The 24,029-nt window shown below is 41.5% G+C and overlaps 1 protein-coding gene across 1 annotated transcript in view; it reads left to right on the forward strand.

Annotated features, from left to right (window-relative positions):
• The window catches only part of FBN2 (fibrillin 2), a 258,120-nt gene extending 238,723 nt beyond the window's left edge, over nucleotides 1-19,397 (forward strand). The window contains exons 57-65 of the mRNA XM_025924336.2: nucleotides 1,051-1,257; nucleotides 2,264-2,389; nucleotides 4,887-5,009; nucleotides 6,416-6,532; nucleotides 7,136-7,264; nucleotides 8,859-8,978; nucleotides 14,031-14,262; nucleotides 15,438-15,609; nucleotides 17,415-19,397. Of these exons, the coding sequence (XP_025780121.1) occupies nucleotides 1,051-1,257; nucleotides 2,264-2,389; nucleotides 4,887-5,009; nucleotides 6,416-6,532; nucleotides 7,136-7,264; nucleotides 8,859-8,978; nucleotides 14,031-14,262; nucleotides 15,438-15,609; nucleotides 17,415-17,789 (1,601 nt within the window). The 3' untranslated portion in view covers nucleotides 17,790-19,397. The remainder of the gene's footprint in view (nucleotides 1-1,050; nucleotides 1,258-2,263; nucleotides 2,390-4,886; nucleotides 5,010-6,415; nucleotides 6,533-7,135; nucleotides 7,265-8,858; nucleotides 8,979-14,030; nucleotides 14,263-15,437; nucleotides 15,610-17,414) is intronic.
• Nucleotides 19,398-24,029: the final 4,632 nt, after the last annotated feature.

Raw genomic sequence — 24,029 nt, forward strand, 5'->3', positions numbered from 1 at the left:
GATGATTTAATTCCATAAGAAAATATTTGCTATGTGAGGTAAGCTTTGCTGTATTAATAATATTAAAGTAAATGCCACATTTCAAAAATGCAGTGAAGGTTAATTTTTATTTTACGGTACAGAAAAAAATGTTTTACAAAATATTTTCTTGTGGAAAATATAAAGCTCAGACATTGTGTTGTATTTTAATGCTAAAATACCTATATTATAAGCCATTTCAGTTAAATATGAGCAGGTGTAAATGTATGGAGGAGGAAAATTTAAGGCAAACCGAGAAATAAGAGTACTCATCACTGATACAAAAACAGAATGTCTCAGCTATATCAGATTCTCCAAATGTGATGTCACTGCGTTAAATCCTCGGAAACTGTTAGTCAAGAAAATAAATATTATTTACAATCTAGACCCTTACTAACCACCAATCTTTCCGGAAATAGAAAAGATAACCTACATAGTCTAATGTACTTTTTTGTTTATAGTATTTTCACTGGGATGGTTCATATTAAAGATTTATTTGCCTATTTACATCAGAGAAATTCCTTTATTTATACTAAACAAAAAAACAAAAAAAACCCATTTAGCCCACATGTTTGAACCCTCTTTTAGATGCAGAAAATATGAGATTGGACTGAATACGTACCAACATTGTAACATCATCTGGAATTTCCACAAATAAATCCTGATACTCATTTGCTTATTTATAGGGAAATGATTTCATTTCATTTTCCTTTTATTTGCATTCTGCAGGAATGATAGCTTGCTATCAACTAGTTGCTGATGGATTGAAGAAAAATAAATCTATTTCTAAAGGACAGTATCACCTTTTGTCAAATTTAATAAACTCTAGTAAAAGAACATGCTTTGAACTGATTCTCTAACACCTTTGTGTTCATGAAACTGTCAGGCAGTGTGACTGTTCACATAGAAGAGTACTCACCTTTGAAAACATTACCGCCAGGAAGAAAGCATTGATGGTCCTATTTTACTTGAAGATGAAAATGAAGTGTCAGCACCATGTCACTGATGCTTATTAACTCATTGTTATTTCAGACAATCGACAGGGACTCTGCTTTGCCGAGGTGTTGCAGACGATGTGTCAGATGGCGTCCAGCAGCCGCAATCTCGTCACAAAGTCCGAATGCTGCTGTGACGGGGGGCGAGGCTGGGGTCACCAGTGTGAGCTTTGCCCACTTCCGGGAACTGCCCAGTACAAAAAGATATGTCCTCATGGCCCAGGATATACCACTGATGGAAGAGGTAAGGAGTTGAGGAAATTGACGCACGCTACCAATACCATGAACATTGACTTAGGTTAACCGGAAGGAAAAGTGAAAAATTGATACGATAGCTGAAATACTTACATGCGTTTGTATACGCTTCTTGCTAATAATTTGGACACTGGAAAAGATGCAGTCTTCATATTTAAGAGGTAGGATTTAGTGGGAAAACTGAAAGCTTCGGTAACAGTAAGTAATTTTCTTGAGATCACACCCTTTCTAAGGGATGCACTCAGCAACAGAACATACCTGTCTTACCCCAAAGGCCATGCTTGTAACCCCCCAAACTATACCTGCTTTACTTAAATACGTGTTGCCTATTTGTGCACAGGGACTCAGTCAGTTTGCAACGTATATACAAACCAGCAAGTCTCATTATCAGTTAGTGGTTTCCAATTTTTTTTTTCCCCTTCCTGAGCCCATTCCTCTTTTAAGCAGTTTATATCTAAAGGCTCTAACTTTGGAGGTAAATTCTAGCCTCTGGCCCATTAGTCCTCTGTTTCCATTTTTCTGTACAACCACCTGATAGCCTGATGTCCTGAAAAATACCATTTTCTTCTATTACTACACAGACTCTTGGCCCCGGCCCTGATTACGTTGCTAATGAAACCCTTTCTTCAGAGCCGAATCCCAGTGTGAATATGAGGTCCAGGCATAGGAGATCACCACAAATTCCAGATTACTTGAGCTTCAGAGAGGTAGCTGTATACATCCCGCCAAAATAATACACACTTATATTGCAAAACAAGTAGACTTAAGCAGGGCTTTCAACCTAGCTTCCATGGATGTATCTCTTCCGGTCACTTCAGAATAGTTGTCTTTCCCTTGCAAGTTGCCAGCCGCTGGAGTGAGCAGGGCTCTGGATGTTGGTTGCTAATTCTCTCATGTCACTTCCTTCGTTTCTCTTAGTTTTCCCACCAGCGTTATCCCCGCATATATATTAACTTGTACATTTGTTTTCATTTTGGGGTTGTTGTTGCCCACAGATATCGATGAATGCAAAGTTATGCCAAACCTTTGCAGCAACGGTCAGTGCATCAATACCATGGGCTCATTCCGGTGCTTCTGCAAGGTTGGCTACACCACAGACATCAGCGGCACCTCGTGCGTAGGTAAGGTGCCGCGTCTCTCCCTCTGGGGGTGGCCGGCTCCCATTGCCTACAGGTCATTTCTGTCAATGCAGTGTTTACCGTGGAGCGTGCGGGACACAGAACTGGTCAGTTCATCAGGAAGTGTTCAATTGGAGAAGCATAAAAATTATTTCAAAAATATTGTTTCAGCATTTTATATATTTTTTTTTAATTTTTTTTTCAACGTTTATTTATTTTTGGGACAGAGAGAGACAGAGCATGAACGGGGGAGGGGCAGAGAGAGAGGGAGACACAGAATCAGAAACAGGCTCCAGGCTCTGAGCCATCAGCCCAGAGCCCGACGCGGGGCTCGAACTCACGGACCGCGAGATCGTGACCTGGCTGAAGTCGGACGCTTAACCGACTGCGCCACCCAGGCGCCCCTGCATTTTATATTTTAATATAAAATGACTTCGGACTCTGCCATGTGTGTTAGCATATATAGAGAATGCGTTTTGCTCCTCATTGCTGTTTTTGGCATAAAATATACCAATTAAGCATCATGTATCATTTCCAGTTGGAAAGAAGTCTCAAGGCAGAATCCTTCTATGTTTTTACAGTCTCTTTTTCTAATTCAGTTTCTTATTGTCTCACACACAGAATTCTGTAACAGTTAAGGGCAGGGGTGGGAGGCTTGCCTTTATCCAGTCTTTCCAAAGCATTTGACTTAGTTTTCAGTGATGACCAAAAAAAAAAAAAAAAAAAACAAAAACAAGTCTTCTCTCCTCCATATTTAATTACCTTGCAGCTTTACTTCTATTCAAGTTCCTGTTTTATTTATTTATTTTTTTAAATTTTTTTTTTCAACGTTTATTTATTTTTGGGACAGAGAGAGACAGAGCATGAACGGGGGAGGGGCAGAGAGAGAGGGAGACACAGAATCGGAAACAGGCTCCAGGCTCTGAGCCATCAGCCCAGAGCCTGACGCGGGGCTCGAAGTCACGGACCACGAGATCGTGACCTGGCTGAAGTCGGATGCTTAACCGACTGCGCCACTCAGGCGCCCCACAAGTTCCTGTTTTAATAACAACCTGGGATGAAAAGGTTAAGAAAACCCATACTGACTCTTAGTGAGCATCTGACTCACTTGGTTGGGCATGAGAGTGCTTGAGAACAGGCTGTTGACCATGAGCTTTTGGAATTCTGGAGGCATGGATCAGTATGTTTTAGTAAGAAATGGAGATTGTTTGCCATCTGACAGTCTTAGCAGTAAAGAGGTAGTATATTGAAAGGTGGGGACGATTTAAAGACAGTTGTTTGGAATAAAGATGTGAGCAGAGTGTGTAGAAACTGCGAGGCACAGTGCTGTGTGCTGGGGCTGTGCCAAAAGAGAAGAGGGAGATGTCATTGAACCCTGGGAGGAGAAAATTGTGCACGGAGGGCTGCCTTGAAAGGAGCTGTGACCCCTGACCCAGTGACTCAGCCTGAGCCATCTTGCAGGGAGGGTGTGGAGGGAAATAAGGACCAGACAGACAGCAAAGAGAACCTGCTGGTGCTGTGTGTGTAGTCTAGCAGCCTGGGCCCGAGTCTAGCAGCACGGTGGGCCAGCGTGAAGACTTGGATCTGGATCTGTGGTGCCCCACGGTGCTTAGCATGTCAGCTAACAGTTCAAGAGAACGTCTTCCATACGCGTGTGTCACAGTGTCCGAAGAAAGAAACTCTGGGGGCACCTGGGTGGCTTAGTCAGTTAAGGGTCCGGTTTCAGCTCAGGTCATGATCTCACGATTCATGAGTTCAAGCCCTACATCGGGTCATCCAGCTCTGTGCTGAAAGCTCAGAGCCTGGATCCTGCTGGAGATTCTGTGTCTCCCTCTCTGCCCCTTCCCTGTTCATTCTCATTCTTTCTGTCTGTCTCCCTCCCTCTCTTCCTCCCTCCCTCCCTCCCTCTCTTCCTCCCTCCCTCTCCCTGTCTCTCTGTCTCAGAAATAAACAAAATTTTTTTAAAGGAAGAAAGAAATTCTTACATTTTAGAGTATGATCCTCAAGCTATAAACCAAAATACATAAATCTAAAGAATGTAGTGGCACAGCACCTGGTGGCTCAGCCAGTTGAGGATCTGACTTTGGCTCAGGTTGTGATCTCATGGTCGGTGGGTTGGAGCTCCGTGTCGGGCTTTGTGCTAACAGCACAGAGCCTGCTTGAGATCCTGTCTCCCTCTCTGCATCTCCCCCACTTGTGCACACACGCTCTCTCTCTCTCTCTCAAAAATATTTAACAATTAAAAAAAACCAGTGTGGTGGATTTTTTGAACCCGCACAGTTGTCCAGATATTACATTTATCCAAGAATCATAGACTGCTGTACAAAGTAAACCAGTACGTTACTCTCAAGGACACTGTTGCGTGCATCTTTTCTCTCTGGCTCTTTTTCCATTTTAAGTTGAAGTGGAAAAAAAAAGGTGAAGTAAGAATATGGAGGGAGGAAGGAGGCCAGTTGCTCCTTGAAACTAAGAATTTAATCTTCATATCACTCTTACTTAGATCTTGATGAATGTTCTCAGTCCCCGAAACCATGCAACTTCATCTGCAAGAACACTGAGGGAAGCTACCAGTGCTCATGTCCCCGGGGATATGTCCTACAGGAGGACGCAAAGACGTGCAAAGGTGAGCAGAGTCTCTGGCATTTCTGACCCTTGTCTCTCTCCTTTCCGAGCCGAATCTAGCTAGTCCGGGATTCCTCCACCTGTATCTCCTTCATTAAAGCACATCTTCCTAGTGACCACCTTATTAGGGCACAGAAACCTCTACTGAAGGACACGTGCAGGGGGCAGAGAGCATTGAAACCCAAACTACCCCAGTTTGCTTCTTCTAGCAAACCACACAATTCAAAATTAAATGAAATTACATAAGACAAAAAACGGTGAGGGAAGAGATTGAAACAAATCACTGAAATCAAATTTCTTTCGTTGCTTATGTAGGATCTTATTTCTCTAAACTACTTTTATTATATGTCTACTGCAGAATATTGAAGATGAATGGTTGAATTTAAAATTTTTTGCTTAGGTAGTATTGAAAGTAATTATCAAACTAAGTTAGACAATTACTGTGGCTCCAATGCTATAGTCATGCATTCATTTTTTCATAAACCTCACCAGTATAAAATCAATGGACTGAAGAAATTCCTTCTTAAATTTTTGAAATACAGGTTATTCTTAAGAAGAATGAAGTTTTATTTCCAAGGAATACCGAAAAAAAAGTACTAACAATAATAGCATGCAGTACTATTCTCTTTGACCTATTTATTGAGCCATCAGGAGTCAATGTAATTTTGCACGTTGTTAAGAGTACAACTAGTGTGTGCTTTTTAAGCTTTAATATAATGAATTAGTGTTGTTTATATCTTATATTGCTTTGCATATTTACTTCAATATATTAAGTTCTAATCTAACCAAAATCACATTTTGAGTTTTCTGTTAGTTCAAATATAAATTCCATTTATGATCAGAATTACAGATGCTGTATTTTGGGGTTTTTTTGTTTTGTTTTGTTTTTTGTTGTTTTTTTTTTTTTTTTTTTTTTTTTTTTGCTTCCTCTTGTATTTATGATGGTGTTTTCATTTGGAGTCTGAGAACCTGACTCAGTGTTTGTTTTCAGACCTTCATCAATTTCCAGATGTTTTTATTATTATTTAACCCCTCTTTTAATAGGAGTAGGTGACCAGCCATGTACTGAACTGTGCATTAAATTCAAAAATTATACCCTTTGGATATTCGCTTTGAGAACGGTTCGTGTAAACCACTGTGACTCCTCCATTCACTTTCTTATTCTAGGAAAACTTTGTGTTATGTATCACCTTAGCCATCCTATCAGAGCAGCCCATGATATTTACGCTGCTGACATGTGAGAAAAGGAACTGCTTGCCATACACATATGGAAGTCTGTAAAGCTTCCTGCACAACTCTAGGCAATATACTCCCAATGGAAGATGTACACATCCTGTGGCTTCATGAGAAAGAATGCACAGCCAGGTGACTCTGCTCTGATTTTCACTGGCTTCTCTTTCATTTCAGACCTTGATGAATGTCAAACCAAACAGCACAACTGCCAGTTCCTCTGTGTCAACACTCTGGGAGGTTTTACCTGTAAATGTCCACCTGGTTTCACACAGCACCACACTGCTTGTATTGGTAAGACAAAACTACAAATGGCAAGTTTTGCAAACTCTTGGTAGATGCACAAAAACCATACTTAAAGTGGGAGAATAACAAATGGCTCAATACTCATATTTAGGACCAATGCGTCATAATTAGTGTCTAGAAATGAGGCTAATAATATAGGTGTTTTTGCCCAAGAATAATATCCAAAGGAAAAAAATAGTTAAGGTCCAACCAAGCATAAGCACGGTAGGGTGTATTCCAAACAGTGCCTTTCTATTGCATTCTAAATATAACCATGTGTATTCAGAAAAAATATGGATAAAGGTTCACTGTAATTTACAACATGCTAGCGAACACGGTGGATTATTTTATGTTAGAAGACACACACGTTAAGAGATCTTCAGTCTGCGTTATCAGAAATCATGTCCTCGATCAACCCAAGATACACTATAACTTCACATGTCTTGAAATATTCCTTTTCTTGCCACTAACATGACAATGAATCTGGCCATACATTTCCCTCAAGTTTTCACATCTTGAAACTTAAGCTTTCATACCTCACTTTTCACTTTGTATAGTGAAATCTCAGGTAATGATTAGGAAGCTTGACATTCCTCCTTCCTGCTTTGCTAGACAACAATGAATGTGGGTCTCAGCCTTCACTCTGTGGAGCAAAAGGAATCTGTCAAAACACACCTGGAAGTTTCAGCTGCGAATGCCAAAGAGGGTTCTCTCTTGATGCCACTGGACTGAACTGTGAAGGTCAGTTTATTTGCTCAAAAATCCTTGATCTAATACAGCAAACTATTTTTAACTCCCAAGTCACTAAATGAGAAATGAGATTATCTCAAAAGAAAGAAAGTACTTAACAAGATAGAACTCAGGAAATGATTTTTGTTCTTAGATTTTCATGTATCATTCTGGGGGCAGAGGAAAACTTTAAGGTGGTAGAACCAAAATTCTGAGAGTATGAACTGGCTTTTAAAGTAAGTGTTGTCTTTACATAATTACTGATCTAAAAAAAAAAAACTGCAAGAGAATTCTGTAGCTAATATGGTTTACAGTAGTATACAAATAAATCAGAAAAAAACATGGGGCTTTGTTCCATGATAACGACATGTGTGAAAGTTAAGTCTTGAAAGAACCAGTTATCAAAGAGAATTGCAGAAATAGACGAAAAGCACTGGGGAAAGTGAGAGCTATTTCCATTTCATTTGTTCTGAAACTCCTGATTCACTCTCTTCCCGACAATGGGCATTTTCTATAAATCTACCCCCCACAATAGGTATTTCTTGTGAAGTGCAAGGTAATGTTTAACTGGGAATAAATTAAGAATCTGCCTATACCTGACAAAATATTAAACTGTTCTCTAATATTTCCATCGCAAGTGTTAATTTATTAGAATTGGTATCTTTTGCAAAATACCCATGCCAAAAAAATTATAGGACTATATACATCTTCTTACATTTTTTTATAAACTATTGCAGTTTATGTCTTTATTGATTTTAGTCACCCTTTGATTTAAGAAATATATTCATAGTTTTTAATGTACTCTTTATAAGAAGTGTAGGACATTTATATATCTAATTTGCAGCCAAGAAAAATTTGGCTTTAAAAATTTCCATTTTAACATTTTATATTTGAAATCATTGAAAATTTTAAAGTATTCTGAATGTACAGCTGTTTGCCACTTGTGAGTTCAGTTTGTGACCATCCACATAAGATACCATTTATTAATTATCCATATAAATTTGTTGTACACACATCAGACGTGTCAATTTTATTTTACTCTTTATGGGTACGTTTCAAAGCCTCAGGTATCATTCCCAAAGAATATGTATGTACGAACAAAGAAATTATTCCAGATGTGTAAGAATACCCCATCACATCTAAAAATAACATTCAAATACTTAAATTTTAAATTTAATTTTGAATGGTATCTCTGTGGTGCTGTATCTTCCTGAAATTGAGGAATAAAATGTCCGAATCACTATTGAATCTACTGGAATATGTAATGCAAATATGCTTCAATTACCTACCAAATAAATCACACCATATGCAGTTAATCCATCCAAAATATACACAACATTTGTGGTTGCTATTGTTGATTTGCTGAAATGAAGATGTTATTGAAAGCACTGACAGGAGATGGTCTGGTGGACAGCATAAGAAGAAGGTGGGCTCTTAGAACCATGTGTGATGACCCCTAATAACCATGTGATTTGGAAAAGCTCACAGCCTCTTTGTGTGTCTTGTTAGTTTCCCTGATGATAGTTAGCCCAGGTTGTGTTGGGAGTGCACGTCCGAACAGTAGAGGCAAGTCTGCGTGAATCTCATGCTGGGCTTGTTTTTGCAGATGTGGATGAATGTGATGGAAACCACAGGTGCCAGCATGGCTGCCAGAACATCCTGGGAGGCTACAGATGTGGTTGCCCTCAAGGGTATATTCAGCATTACCAGTGGAATCAGTGTGTCGGTGAGCTCCTGCTTGTTATGTGCCATCTGCCTTTCTTACCTTAAAGTATCTGTGCATAAAATGAACAACTAACAAAGGCCGATGCTTCAGTGTAGCCTCAGAATCCTAGAACTTTGTTTATTTTTGAGAGAGCGAGAGAGAGGGAGCTAGCAGAAGTTCCGCAGAGGGAGAGAGAGAATCCCAAGCAGGCTCCACACTGTCAGTGCAGAGCCAGAGATGGGGCTCTACCGAAGGACCATGAGATCATGACCTGAGCCAAAATCAAGAGTCGGGATGTGTAACTTACTGAGCCACCCAGGCGCCCCTAGAATCCTGGAACTTTAAAACCAGTCCTTCACGGGCATCTGTTACACTAGTCTCTATGTTTGTGTGTGTTTGAAAATACCTGGAATAAAAATGTTGTTTTAAGGGCCTAAAAGGTAACTCAACTAGAGCTTTTATAATTAGAAATTTCTACTACATGTACTTTTTTTTAACTTTGTAAAAGTGGTGTCAACAATCATCGTCTTCATTTGCCAAGGTCTGGGGCTTTTCATCATTGATGTCTTATCTTTAGATTTGGGGTTGAAGAATTACCCATCCATCTCCCTCATATAAATCTAAATGAATTCACATCAGCTTAATAAGAGCCATCCATCTGTGCTCTTCAGTTACATAGATCTAATGAAGAAGGTTAAAGTATTTGAAGGTAGAACAAGTATCTAGTTAGAGCTAATTCTGTTGAAAACTCCAGAGAAAAGCATTTATAAAATAAAATGTGTAGACCTTTAGCTCTGTTCCTTGCATTGCTAATAGTCAATAGAAGTTCTCCTTTTAAGGACAGACTGATCAAAGAGAACATTATTCTGTACTTGAATAGCCAGCTGATTGACTTAGCACAGGCCTCATTTCTTCACTCCATCTGAATGCACTTCATAGACATGCCATCCAACAGGCTGTGACATCAGATGCCAGCATAGCTGAGCAGAGAGGGAAACAGTGGTCCTGCAGAGAAACAGCAGGGCGCTTTCCTGTTCCTCTGTAGTGATTTAAATTACTCCACGTGTTTTCCAAATATTTCACTGTGAGCATCCACTAAATAAATTAATCTGATTTTATCCTTTGTGGTCTTCTCAAAAGAAATTTCTAATGACGGTGTAATGATTTGAGAAGAGAAAGTCAAGATAGATGTCAAAGGAGGGAAGCCAAGTCTTGTGAAAGTCACAAAGAGGGTTGCAGTCCTGTGCCAGGCCAGAGACAGATGCTTTTGTCACCCCCACAAATAGACACTCATGAAAGGAAATGCAGAAGCCCTTAATGATTAAGAAGTTAAGGGCAAAGTTTTCAAACATTATCAAAATGGTGTAAGGCAGTCAAAATGATTTAGTAAATTTACTTCTTTTTCTGTACACACACAAAAAATGTTGCCAATGTCCTTTTGCCCTGATTTATTGATTTTTAAACAGGGGCAAAGTATAGGCGTAATAAATACACTTAAGAATATTGAGAACAGTACTTTTTTAGATAGCTGTTAAAACAGTATAAAACAATGATACTGCTTTGTTTATAAAATAGGAGACCCTCCACTTAGTAAATAACATGGATTTCTCAGTTAATTCTGTGGATGTTACAGCCAAAGGACGATCTTCTAATATTTCCTATGTGTCAGCTTATTAAAAAGAATTCTCATTTTTATAGTGACCATAAGTATAAACAGGAACATGTATGGAATATCATCTCAACTTCCAAGTTTTTAAGTTTGCTGAAGCTTCTGCCTATAAATATCTAGTGCAAAAATATCTATATAGTTTTTCACTACATTGGTCTAACTTTAAGATCAAGGCTAATACAGTATATATCCTTTTTAAAAATGTATTTATTTTGAGAGAGAGAAAGAGACGAGTTGGGGAGGGGCAGAGAGAATCCCAGGCAGGCTCCACATGGAGCCCAACGAGGGGACTCAATCTCAAGACCATGAGATCACAACCTGAACTGAAATCAAGAGTCAGATGCTTAACCAACTGAGCCCCCCAGGTGCCCCATGTATGGTACATCCTAATTCCCCTTTGTGGGATCCTCCAAGTGGGCACTTCAGCAAGGCAGTCACCCCAGAGAAGCTCACACAGTGTAACAGCAGGGATTTATTTGGAAGTTTCTAGATTCTTCTGTTCAAGGTTGAGGAATCCAGCTGGTCTCTACTTTAATTGCTGACTTCCTTGCTTTGAACACACATAATTCCAGTTGGAATTTTAACTCAAACATATGGCAGGGATGGAATTAAACCATCAGGAACTAATAAAAGCAACAACTTGTCAAAAGAACAAGAATTATGACAAAATGCCAGTTGAAAGGCCGCGAATTATTTTTATCTGTTACCTGTGTGTGTAAATATCATTAGTCATTCATAGGATTGAAGGGGGAAGGATACAGAATTAAGGGACCAAACTGTTATAGTCAGTGTATCAGATAATTTTAATAATATTAAATTGTAAGCCTACAATGTTGTAATACTGTTGCCAACTTAAGGAAAATGACAGTTTGTGTTACTACTGAAAAAGGTTTTTTTTTTTTTAATTTTTTTAATGTTTATTCATTTTTTGAGAGACAGAGAGAGACAGAGCATGAATGGGGGAAGGACAGAGAGAGAGGGAGGCACAGAATCTGAAGCAGGTTCCAGGCTCTGAGCTGACAGCACAGAGCCCGACCCGGGGATCAAACCCACAAACCATGAGATCACGACCTGAGCCGAAGTTGGATGCTTAACCGACTGAGCCACCCAGGTGCCCCAATACTAAAGAAAGGTTTTGATTCTCATGAACACTTTAAGAAGTCTCCAGCCACTTGCCAGAGAACATTTATAACATTCTGGCACATATACTGTACAGATGTAGGTAGGTAATATTCCCAAATCGTTGCAACCATTATTAATTATTCAAAATTGAAAATAAATGAATATTAACACTTGCCCATGGAAAAAATTATTAATCAGTGAAGCATGAGACAAAGTATGTATTAAACATGAACATATTTTACAAGTGAGATTACCTGAGTCCACAAAAATATACCACAATATACATTTGTAACACATGAGTACATTATGGAGCTTACAAAAACATGACACATATTTAAATATTCTCGTCAACAGTACGTAAATGCAATTTACTCAGTTAATTGCCTTTCCCTGGTAATTTTCCTACCTAACAGAATGTCTAATCCTATATTTATAGCAGGATCATTTTGTTAAATTATAACCTAATTTGTATTTTCTGTTAGGAGAGAAACACTGCATATAAATGTCAGATTTAATGACTGAAGCAGGTCAGCCTTCATGGCAGAATTGCAAGTCTTTTGAACATAGAAATAAACATAGCAGTTATGCCTATGTCCGAGGTAGCCTAGTTATTAAGAATTCACTTAAATACTTTTCTCCCCATGAAATGAAGACTAAGAACTCATACATAGTAAGTAATCCTATCAAGTTGTATATCCGGCACTCTCTGTTTGCTGGTCTAATTCTGAAGCTATAATCCTCACACAAAAATTGCCTAATTCATTCACATCTATCCTTTTGGTAACTTGTGGGCTTTACTGCATGGAGTTAAATTTCCTGAGAGGCCTCGGCTCGGAGATTGCCCCTGCACCCCCGTAAACCTCCCTGTAGCTGTTGTGTTCCAGATGCACATCTCCTTGCAAATGGACCGTCTCCCCACGTGGGCTGAAACGTAAACTTGTCACGTATCAGGGCAACAGCCACATTGTGCTCCACTGGGGTCATAAGAATTCCACGGAGCAGATGTGACTTGAGCCCAGGGTGAAATGTGGATTATGATAAAGCCCAGAGGAGTCAAACCACATGCTATGTATCAACCAGGCAGTGAAGAGCAAAACTGTAATCTCCGCAGTTAAAAGCACAATCAGGCTTTGATTTTTGTAAAAATAAGAGCGACTGAAAGTAGAACCTGTCATTATCCGCCAGGCAGGAATGTACAGTGTAAGGTTAGTTATTAAACTGGTAAAACCTAGGTTAGCATTTGCTGAATGCAAACCTCTCCCAGAAGATACAGGCTGCACCTAATGGGTTCTCAAGTAGTTACAAGCATACTAGATTTCCAGTTCAATAAATTGAATTAAATAATGTTTCTTTTAATTACTTTGTAATTCATAGTATTTGAATTTTTACATATGTTTTCTACCCACATAGAATGAATTTGGGAATTGCTAGGGGAATGGAAACGTGTATAGAAACAGGTTTTTTTAAATTGAGATATAATTCACATATCATAAAAGTCATCTTTTCAAAATGTGTATAGTTCAGGGGCTCCTGGGTGGCTCAGTCGCTTAAGCACCGAACTTCAGCTCAGGTCATGATCACCCAGTTCGTGGTTCGAGCTCCAAGCTGGGCTCTGTACTGACAGCTCAGAGCCTGGAGCCTGCTTCCGATTCTGTGTCTCCCTCCCTCTCTGCCCCTCCCCTGCTCACGTTCTGTCTGTCTCTCTCAGAAACAAAAACGTTAAAAAAATTAAAAACACAATGTGTGCAGTTCAGTGGTGTTCAGTATATTCTTACAGAAGTGTGCAATCATCACCTCCCACACATTTTCATCATCCTAGAGAGAAACTCCATACCCGTAAGGAGTCATTCTCCATTTCTCCCTCCCTGTGGCCCCTGAAATGTAGTGATGTACTTTGTATCTCCTTGGATCTGAGAGACAGGCTTTTGAAGTAACCTTAGGTTCCAAGAATAGAAGTTGTTCAGTAGGCAGACTGCCTACATCTGTACCCAAAGGCTGCCATCCTATTCAAAAATATAGCACAGACAGAAAATTAAAGGGGAGGGCCAGGTTTTTTTTTAAAGCCCTAAGTGAGGGGAATTTTGTCTGGGGCTTTTTTGTTTTTTTTGTTTGTTTGTTTTTTTTAATTTTATAAGCTTTGCCAATCAACCATCAGAGTGAACATTTTTTAAATACGCTTCTAGAGGTATGTCCACGCGAAACTGTCATTCCTCTGACAGCCAGGCTCTCCTTCACCTCCCGCCCCCTCCCTTGGGTAAGAGTTTCTTACTCTGTGTTCCTAGACGAGAACGAATGCTCCAATCCCAATGCATGTGGCTCCGCTTCCTGCTACAACACCCTGGGGGGTTACAAGTGCGTCTGCCCCTCGGGCTTCTCCTTCGACCAGTTCTCCAGCGCCTGCCATGATGTCAACGAGTGCTCGTCCTCCAAGAACCCCTGCAACTATGGCTGCTCCAACACAGAAGGGGGCTACCTCTGTGGCTGCCCGCCCGGCTACTACCGAGTGGGACAGGGGTAAGGCCACCCACCCCTCCGCGCTGGGAAGCAAGCGCGGTCCCGGCACTTAAGGGAAAGCTAATGTTGCCCAGGAGGCAAAAGCACTGGTCAGAGGACTTGGGATGTGGGAAGAAGGACCGCCAGGAAGGCACATGGGTGAGGTGCAGTAGAATCGCCTCCTATGTGGTGCATTTGAGACCCACTTTTATACAGGTGTCACTCTCCAGCCCCTCAGAATGGCCTGAATTGATTCACTCAGATCCCTCAAGGCCAGAGACATTTTAAAAACCCTGCTCCCGTGTTGTCACTGACACCTAGATTATGAGGTGTAAGTGGGATGGCTTCACCCAAGATTTTTCTATGAATTTTGGCAAGTGCTAACCCAGTGGTCCCTAAGGAAGGAGTCTTTCCCTCTCTTTGCTCATCTGGCTGTATAGTGCACAGAGCGGATGTGCCTGGTCAGCGTGGCACCACCACGAGGCTGGGCTCCCGCCAGCTAATGGCACCTTCCCACGTGAGCCGTCTCAAGCACATTGGAGGCGCTAGCCACCCACATCCTTCCTTCAAGGCAGCTGGGCCTCACATAGCACAGAAGATGGGAATTTACAAGTCAGTCAAGGTCACCTTCCCCAGAAGGAACAGGGAGTGAGTCAGGCACTGAGGGGTGTGGACTCATCTGTCCACCCCTGCTACCTGATAATGCCTGAACACCAAGGTCGTGGTCCAGACAACAGGTCATTTACAGCCAACTCGGTGACTCTCACTAACCCTAAGAGGAGCTCAGAAATCCCAGCTGTGAAAGCAGAGAGCCACCCTGAGAGCATCAAGCACAGGCTTCAGGCCTGTAAAGCAACAGGAATTCTCTTAAGCATTCTCTTTTGAAATTCATACTTAGCTTTTGTTTGGTTTTTTAACCTTCTTGATATAACTATACCTGAGTGCTTCAGTCTAAATAGGAATGAAAATTGGAGAAGCCTGGGGCTCATTCTGAGAAGAATGTTTCTCAAAATGAGGGAGAACCTCGTGTATTAAGTGTTGAAGGGAAAGTTACCAAGACTATTAGGTGTTGGTGTTTCTGAGCTTAGAGTTTACTCTGTTGGTTTCCTGTTTCTAAAAAGTCTTTGGTCTCGCACTGGAACCCTGTGGTCACACCCTGTGAAGTCTCACAATGCCTTGCTTCTCATTGCAAATAGCCACTGCGTCTCAGGAATGGGATTTAACAAAGGGCAGTACCTGTCCCTGGATGCGGAGGTGGACGAGGAAAACGCTCTGTCCCCAGAAGCATGCTATGAGTGCAAAATCAATGGCTACTCTAAGAAAGACGGCAGACAGAAGAGAAGCGTTCACGACCCAGAGCCCACTACCGTGAGTAACCCTGGCTTGGTTCTGTCACAAGATTTTATCCTCACACCGTCACGCATACTCTGCAGTAAACTTTAACATAGGTTCCAGCCTCTGTGGACAGTTTGTTGAAAGGTCATAACTAAATTAACAGACACAATATGGCAGAGGCACGGCAAAATTAGGGGCAGTATTAACTGAAAACACAAGGACTGGGTGTGTGTGTGTGGGGGGGGGGGGGGACTTTATCAGTCATAGTTTCAGATCCTATGTTTTTGTTTTTGATTTGTGCCAGAGGGAAAAACGTGTCCGTCTCGGAAATAGCTATTATAAAATGATTGAAATAAATTATTTTGAATGTGTCCATTTGTGTTTTATACAAATGTAGCACACCAGGTTGCTTTTAATTCTCAGTAGATAAGCCAACAAGGTCTCATATTCTATGACATTTGTAAGAATAAGGATTCCTCCCATATAAGAAAACAAAATTTTTATCTCCAAGTAAAGTGTATTTTGTAAGGAACAAATCTGAATTGCCTGCCCATGGGTCTTTGCTATCAATGACATTTACCTGAGTAGTTAAAAGGTAAGGCCATGCCTATGTGGTTTGAAATGTTCCCATGTTTCATGGGGCATGTTCACTTAACCTCTCTCTCCTTCAATTTCTTCACCTGTAAAATGTGGATTAAAATACTTAACCTTGAAGGCTGACAAGAAGATGGTGTTGACACTGTGAAGTGCCCAGAACAGTGCCTGACATGTTAGTAAATGTCACCAGGTATTATTACCTGGTATCCACAGATGATGATTTGCCCAAAGATCAGGGCTAGCACCACCTTCTTCAGTTAACGTTACTGCAAAATTCCCCCACCAAAGAAAACAACTAACTGGCTGTGTGAGGACTTGTTTCAGTTTTCTGAACTGAAACTGTTTGTTCCTGAACTTCAGAAACTTTCCTTACCTGTAAGACTAGACTTCTCTAGACGAAATGTCTTTGGTTCTATTTTATAATAATAAACAAGCCAGTGTTACATTTACCTTAAGTTGACGGAGGTACCTAACTGATGTTTAAATATTCATCCGGTGCGCCTAACCAAAAATCCAGAAATTTTGCTTATTAAAACTTGCCACAGTGGTAGTGGGCACAGGATTCTGTCTGATCACTGATGGGCCCTTCTGCAGCACCAGAGCCAAGTTCTGCCTTAAAGGCATCAACTCAGAGCTTTAGATTTTTCCAGTATTACTAAAATAGAATTCTAAAACCTCCCATCCTTCTGTCCAAGTGAGACTTGATTTATCTGGGCCTGGCCCCACTGGTTTTTTTGTTTTGTTTTGTTTTAACCAAAGCAGACTCAAACCCAAGCCCAAAACTCTGCAGGTCCCTTGGTCTGCACTAAAAATGCCAAACACCCAGTAAACGCACTCCACTCACGGTGTGGGGGCCTCACAAATCACACCTAGCCTTCAGAATGAAGACTGTTCTGAGGATAGTCCCTGCTGTTCGCTAATAGCTACACTTCTGATTTAGACTCCAGGAAAAAAAAAATAATTTCTTAAATTATTCTTAAATTATTATTAATCAGCATGTTATTCCATAAACTCATCAAAAAATGTTTTTAAATGTGAACGCTCTCTGTGGGCTCAGCTCAGGGCTGACAGCTCTGTGGGACTGACCTTTCCCCCAGCTGACAGGAAGTCACAGCAGCCTCCTTCACGAGCGCTTCTGGCGCAGGGCCTACACAGGGTGGTTGCAGCCAACACGTCCCTTCCCAGTCCCTCTGCTTCTGCCTTCGAATCTCTTCCCACATCCCTTCCTGCTCTTCCTCCAGGTTGAACACATCAGTCTGGAGAGCGTCGACATGGACAGCCCCATGAAAATGAAGTTCAACCTCTCGGGCCTTGGCTCGAAGGAGCACATCCTAGAACTCATGCCTGCTATCGAGCCCCTCAACAACCACATCCGCTATGTCATCTCCCAAGGGAACGATGAGGGCATCTTCCGCATCCACCAAAGAAATGGGCTCAGCTACTTGCACACGGCCAAGAAGAAGCTGGTGCCTGGCACATACACACTGGAAATCACCAGCATCCCTCTCTACAAGAAGAAGGAGCTTAAGAAACTGGAAGACCACAATGAGGATGACTACCTCGTAGGGGAGCTCGGGGAGGCTCTCAGAATGAGGCTGCAGATTCAGCTCTATTAACCCCTTACAAGACCTGGTTCCAGGCTCAAATCCCTGCACAGCCAGCCTGCAGAAGCCTCTGAGAAATCAAGGACTAATTTTAAAGATGGGGGCGGGGGGCGGGAAAGACAACTTTTATTTCTTTCCTCCCTGTCTCAGACTGCAGAATGTTGACCCTCACAGGGAGGGATAATTGAGACTCTGGTATGGCCAAAGATTTGAGTACAGAGGCAACCGTGGTTACTGTATTTTTTATATAACTTCACTTTAAAATATATTAAAAAAAAACTAAAATTAAATGTTCAAGAGATCAGCATATGGCACTAAATGCACAAAAATAATGTGAGCTTTTTTTTTTTTTTTTTTTTTTTTTTTTTTTTTTTTAAACCTGTTAGCAGTCTGTAACACTTTGGGTATTTTGCTATAGTTGCTAATTAAAAAAAAATATAGATGTTTATTTATTTTTAATGCAGTAATATATGGAGAAATGAACAAACTATGTAAACAAAAAAGGGAAACTCACTTGTTTTTCTTTAGATTTATAAATTTGAGCTATGTCTTTTAGAGGTGCTTTTTAAAAATCCAGTAGATTCAAGAGATGTTTCCTTTGGTTTTTCTGCCAGTCGTCCAACTGGTACACATCCGATTGTTTTAAAGAAAGCCTCACAGAGCTGTATGGGCCGTGTAATCAATACTCTGAAAAGACGGAAATGCCATTAGATCCTGGATAAAGGCGATCAGAGCCACAGCAGCTCAGCGTGACGATATTTCACATCAGCAGACACACCAGGCAACAGAAGATGAGGCGCAACCACTGTAGCAAAATACCTTGACTGCTTGTGAGACCAGTAGCGTTGCAGGGCCAGACCGTACTGTATCTCCTCCTCCTAGAACCTCAAGGAAGCCCGCGTGCTCCCCACACCACCTCATTCTTACCCAGGGTGCGCCGCGCATGCGTGGCGCCGCAGGCAGCTCTGGAACTGCCGGTCCTTCGCAGAGGGACCCCTGGCGTTCTCTAGTGTTCGGTGCTGTCTTAGATTAACGGTGCATTTATTATGTTCAAGCTGTTTCAGGACTGCCATATGTGCAAACAAATCATGCAGTACAGCCAAGGAATATATGTTGTTTTGTTTTGAATCCATTTTTTTTTTTTTTTTAGAATTTTCATTAATACTGTAGTTATACACCATATGCCTCGTTTTATCATAGCCTATTGTGTATGAAAGATGTTTGTACAATGAATTGATGTTTAGTTTGCTTTAGTCATTTTGAAAAGATCCTGTACCGGGACGTGCTAATTAAAAGGATGTCCCCGTGTACTTCTCAACCCAAGAACCTGTCCCTGGACCGGTGACCAAACCTCATATGTGAAATGGCCAGAAGCACATGCAGGCTCCGGGTTGTTCCTCTCACACCTGTGCTGACCAAAGATTCATAACCAGTTATATCCAGTTTGGGGTTTTGTTCTGTTTTGTTTTTTAATACCTAAAATAAATAAATAAATAAAAAGAAACCGTGTAAATTTGTAATCAAGTGTTTGTGAGGAAAAACTTATGGTTTTGGTTTTGTTTTTGTAGGTCTATGTATCAAATATGACACTTGTCTTGCAATAAAGCTTATTTTGGGGTAGTTTTCTGGCTGAGAGTTTTATGGGGCTACAATCCCTGCTTGTGTGTGGGTGGGGGAGGGCTCGGCCAGGGCACAACTGTAGGAAGACAAGAGAATGCTGTCCAATCTGTGACACAAAGTAAGCAGGAGTGTTCAAGTGACAATTACAACGTAAAGTCATATTCATGTAGAAGGCCAAACTCAAGACAGTAGGTCCTTTCCTTCTGCATAGATTCTAAGACTGCTAGGAGCACCGCCCCCCCCAACACACACACACACACACACACCTTTCTAGAGACCTGAGAATCTGTTTATGTCATCCCCACATAGGCTCTGAGGGCCACTGCATTAAAGCACCTGTGAGGAAGTGCAAACATTCTCTGAGTCTGCCTTCTTTAAGGTTTTTCCTGAACTTAAGTTTTTAAGCAAAAGTACAGAGTGAGCATTCCCCAGGCCAAATAGCATCCTCATCTAAAAAAAACCCCAATGGGGCGCCTGGGTGGCGCAGTCGGTTAAGCGTCCGATTTCAGCCAGGTCACGATCTCGCGGTCCGTGAGTTCGAGCCCCGCGTCAGGCTCTGGGCTGATGGCTCAGAGCCTGGAGCCTGTTTCCGTTTCTGTGCCTCCCTCTCTCTGCCCCTCCCCCGTTCATGCTCTGTCTCTCTCTGTCCCAAAAATAAAAATAAACGTTGAAAAAAAAATTAAAAAAAAAAAGTGATTTAAAAAAAACCCCAAAACTTCCCATCTCTTGCAGTGTTACAGACTTTCCTCAGTGGGTAAGTGGCTAGACATGCGAAGCTACTATCAAGCCACTGTGGTTTTTGATACACTGCTGAAATAAGCACAGAAATGTCTCAGAAGTCCATTCACTGCAAAGTTGGGGAATTTGTACGCCCAAGTTTCTCACGTAGGCATAAGAAAACAAGGAAATGTTATGACTGATCCTAACGCTGCTCTCTGCCAACCAGAAATGAGCTGCGTGGAGTAAGGAAAGTATTTGCCTCAGGGCATGCTTTATGTCTTAACACAGGTATGCACTTTCATCTGGCAACTGTTACTGGTAACACATGAGCACTCCTAATGTGAAATCACCCGCAACCAAATTTGACTCTGAACGGTGACCAACAACACTCTTAAGTTTACCTTTAACCTGCCCTTAAAGGAAGTTTGAGAATCCACACCATCAGGGGCTCTACACAGAAGGGATTAAAGACCATGCAGGGCTTTCCACAGAAGAATGTACTGGAAAGAAACGGCTACCTCAAGATGCTCCTAGGAAGAACGTTCTCAGACACCTCTGGTTGCCTTATCACAACTCTCTTAACTGTGAGCTCTGACACAGCCATGATTAATTTGTGTATCTCTGGTAACTAACTGCTAATGATCTATTCTGTATCATTTTGTCATTCCCACTAACTGTCCCCTCAGAAATTACTTGGGGTAAGGCACAGGAAAGTTTGTACAAGAGTAAAGTAAGCCCAGATATGTATACCAAGTCCAGTGCATACAGGTATTAGTTATATAATAAGCAATAATTTGGTCTTCAGCCGAGAATTCTCTTTGCATTAGCATTTAGACTTGGACTTTTAAAAAATTTAGTTGTTTCTGATTTTTTATTTTGCTGCTTACTTGTAGTAAATGCAAGTTGGTCACGTTTGCACAAGAACAATGAAAATAATCCAGGGATTTTACTCTAAATTCAAACACCTCCCATTTTACACAATCTAGGAATATCAAGTGGGATCATTCATTATGGTCTGTCCCTTCTAAATAACCTAAGGTTTTATTTTGCATTCATTGCTTTCTTGGTTCACAAAACTAATGCTTGGGGTGGAGGGTGGAAAATACAACTAAAATGACAGAGGATCAATCTGTGTGAGTCCTACAAACCTTTATGTTCTTATCCCTGATGCTCCAAGGAAAACGGTTAATTCCTCTGTTAAAATGAACCAGGAGGAATCGCTGACATTTTGCCACATTTGATTTAGTTACAGAATGGCAATTTCATAGGGTTCAACTGATTAACAAAAATATTCTTGCTCCTCAAGGATGAACTGGAAATTTGAAAATTTTCCCTTCTCCCTGAAAGACCATCTATTCCACTCACTCCTTTCCATGCCTCTTGTGGCTCATTTGTACTCCTAATCTACAATAGTCCACAAGAGAATATACATAATTTATTCAAATAACCACTTCTGTTCATGCTCCAAAGACTTTGGACAGAGTGTAAATCACACATCTTTGAGACCTTGAGGGGATTACTGGAAGCTGTCTAAAGACAGAGACAAATCCACTGGGAAAGACCAAAACATAGCACCATGTTTAAAAAAATAAAGGGAAAGCTTTAGGCTTCTGGAGAGAAAGGGGAAAGACGGAGACTCATTAACACCCCACAGGAAGTGAGTGGGACAGCCCTGTTTGTGATCTCAGACAGCATGCCTTTGATATCTAGCTTCTGGTTGTTGTTTTTTGTTTTTGTGTTTTTTGTTTTTTTTTTAACCATGATTGCTCTCTCAAAGCCACGGTTTTCTTGCTTAATAAGGAGTACGTGTTCAACCCAAATTCTCTTTGAAAATCCCTTCAGCAATGCACAACAGTGGAGTCCTGAAATACAATGTACAGCTCATTAAATTCAGCATGTCAACCACTGAGGCAGTATCACCTTGCAAGTAAAAGAAAGAAACCTTCCATCAGGCCAAACTGAGTTTGGCACATGGGTGGGACAGGTTCACTGTCTCCCTTGGATCTGAAGCCCTCTCCAAGATCCTATCCACCCACTTTCAGATGCACTGGTTGGTAGAAATCCCCCGGGGTGTCCTGATGTCATGTGCAAAGCACTTTCATTTGGTTATGACTGTCCAATTAGTTGTAAATACAAGGGGAGAGGACATGATGCTGAGGTCGCTCAGCACACCAGTGTGATTTCTTCCTCCTCCTCCCACTCCTTCTCCTCCTCTGGATCCCAAGCTACCTAACGTCCCTGAGCCTTGGCTTCTTTCCTAGGGTGATGTTTCCCTACTGCGTGGCTGAGAGGATTGAGTGAGACAGTAGAGGCTGTGTGGTCAGCATGAAGGCCCTAGCCCACAGCGCGTACTTACTGTCAACAACTCCTCCTCCTCCTCCTCCTCCTCCTCCTCCTCCTCCTCCTCCTCCTCCTCATCCCCCTGCCATTACCAAAACCACTACCAGGAGAATGTGCCTGCATGTTCATGCAAAGTTCCTTCCTAAGCATGGCCATGAAACTATGGCCTCCCCACTAGCTTGTAGGACCACATCCCAGGTAAACAGCATCCCGGCCATGTCTCCTAAATGGACTGCACCTCTAGGGAATCTTTAGGAGTCCTCACGTGGTCTTGAGCATCTACAATCTCTACCCCGCTCTTTGCTTCCTGGAGTCACGGGCTATGGCCCTGGAGGTTTGGGCCACAAGCACAGGAGAGTCCTCCTGTCTACAGACCCATAGGAAACCAGACATGAAAGAGAACAGACATAAGATAATCCCTTTTAGGATGATTTAGTGCCATGGAATGTCAAAGCTACAAGGCCTTTAGAAACCTACTCCTATTACAAGTGAGGAAACTGAGGCCCAGACCCGTAACCCGGCTAATTGCATTGCTAGTTTCCATGGAGGTGAGACCAGAGCCCTGACTGCCCATTTGCAGTCTGGTGCTATTCATATTTCCACTACGTGGTAAGCCTGTTTGGATCTCTCTTAAACCCTGAGGATATAGTCCAGTTCCCATGGTTTTGGCTCACGTTGAATCCACAAATGTTTTCCAAGCACTATTCCAGCACTGCTTTTTGTTTTGTCTACCCCACCCTCCGGGTAACTGCTCCCAACCTCCTATAGACCAGAGATCTGCGTACATGCTAGAAAGCCAAGATATTGGCCGCCAGCAGCAGACCCCACCTAAACCATATACTTCTTTAAAAGCCCTCTATTGCCCAGCCTTTCAAAGGGTTAAGCCATGTTAACCATGTTATTTAAACCAGACCTTCAAAACTTTAAAAACAAATAGACATTTGTTTTACTAAGTGTGCCTAAGGAAAGCACACTAGTTGCTTGTGTGACTTAATTGTCATTTTTTCCCCCTTTTCCTGAGAGTCTAAAAAAGATATTACTAGATTAAGTTGGCTTACTTTTGAAATAGCCAAGAACCAACAGCTCTCATTAGTCACCCCTGTTAGGGCTGCAGATTAAATGTCAGGATGTAGTGTAGACATTTTCCAAAGGAAAACAGGAAAATGCTTTACATGATTTTTAGAGCAAGCCATAGGGAAAGTGAACATTAATAGCCTTCCCCAGACAACTGCTGCTACATGTGTGAGTTCCATTAATGAAAGAGCAGTATATACTGTGAATGACCAATTCCTGACAAAGTGTCAAAAAAGCAAACCCTTGGCCTGCTTAAGCCTCCTTGGTTTCCGCTCCTGGGTTCACTCCCTGCCTCCCACTCCACAGGACCTGGGAACCCCTGTACTAAGGAGACCTGTTCCTCAAAGGAAAGGCCCATGGCCAGGTACCAGCACCTGGGATGAGCCTATAACTTAATCATTCTGGTAAGTCACAGAGCCAAGGCCAGAAAATATTCAATAAGTAAATGAAGGGGAGCAGACGATTCTAAGACTCTCCAGGGTCTACCACCTTGGGTAG

Source organism: Puma concolor, chromosome A1, assembly GCF_028749965.1.
Source record: "Puma concolor isolate L17-30 chromosome A1, mPumCon1.1.hap2, whole genome shotgun sequence".
Classification (NCBI taxonomy): Eukaryota; Metazoa; Chordata; class Mammalia; order Carnivora; family Felidae; genus Puma; species Puma concolor.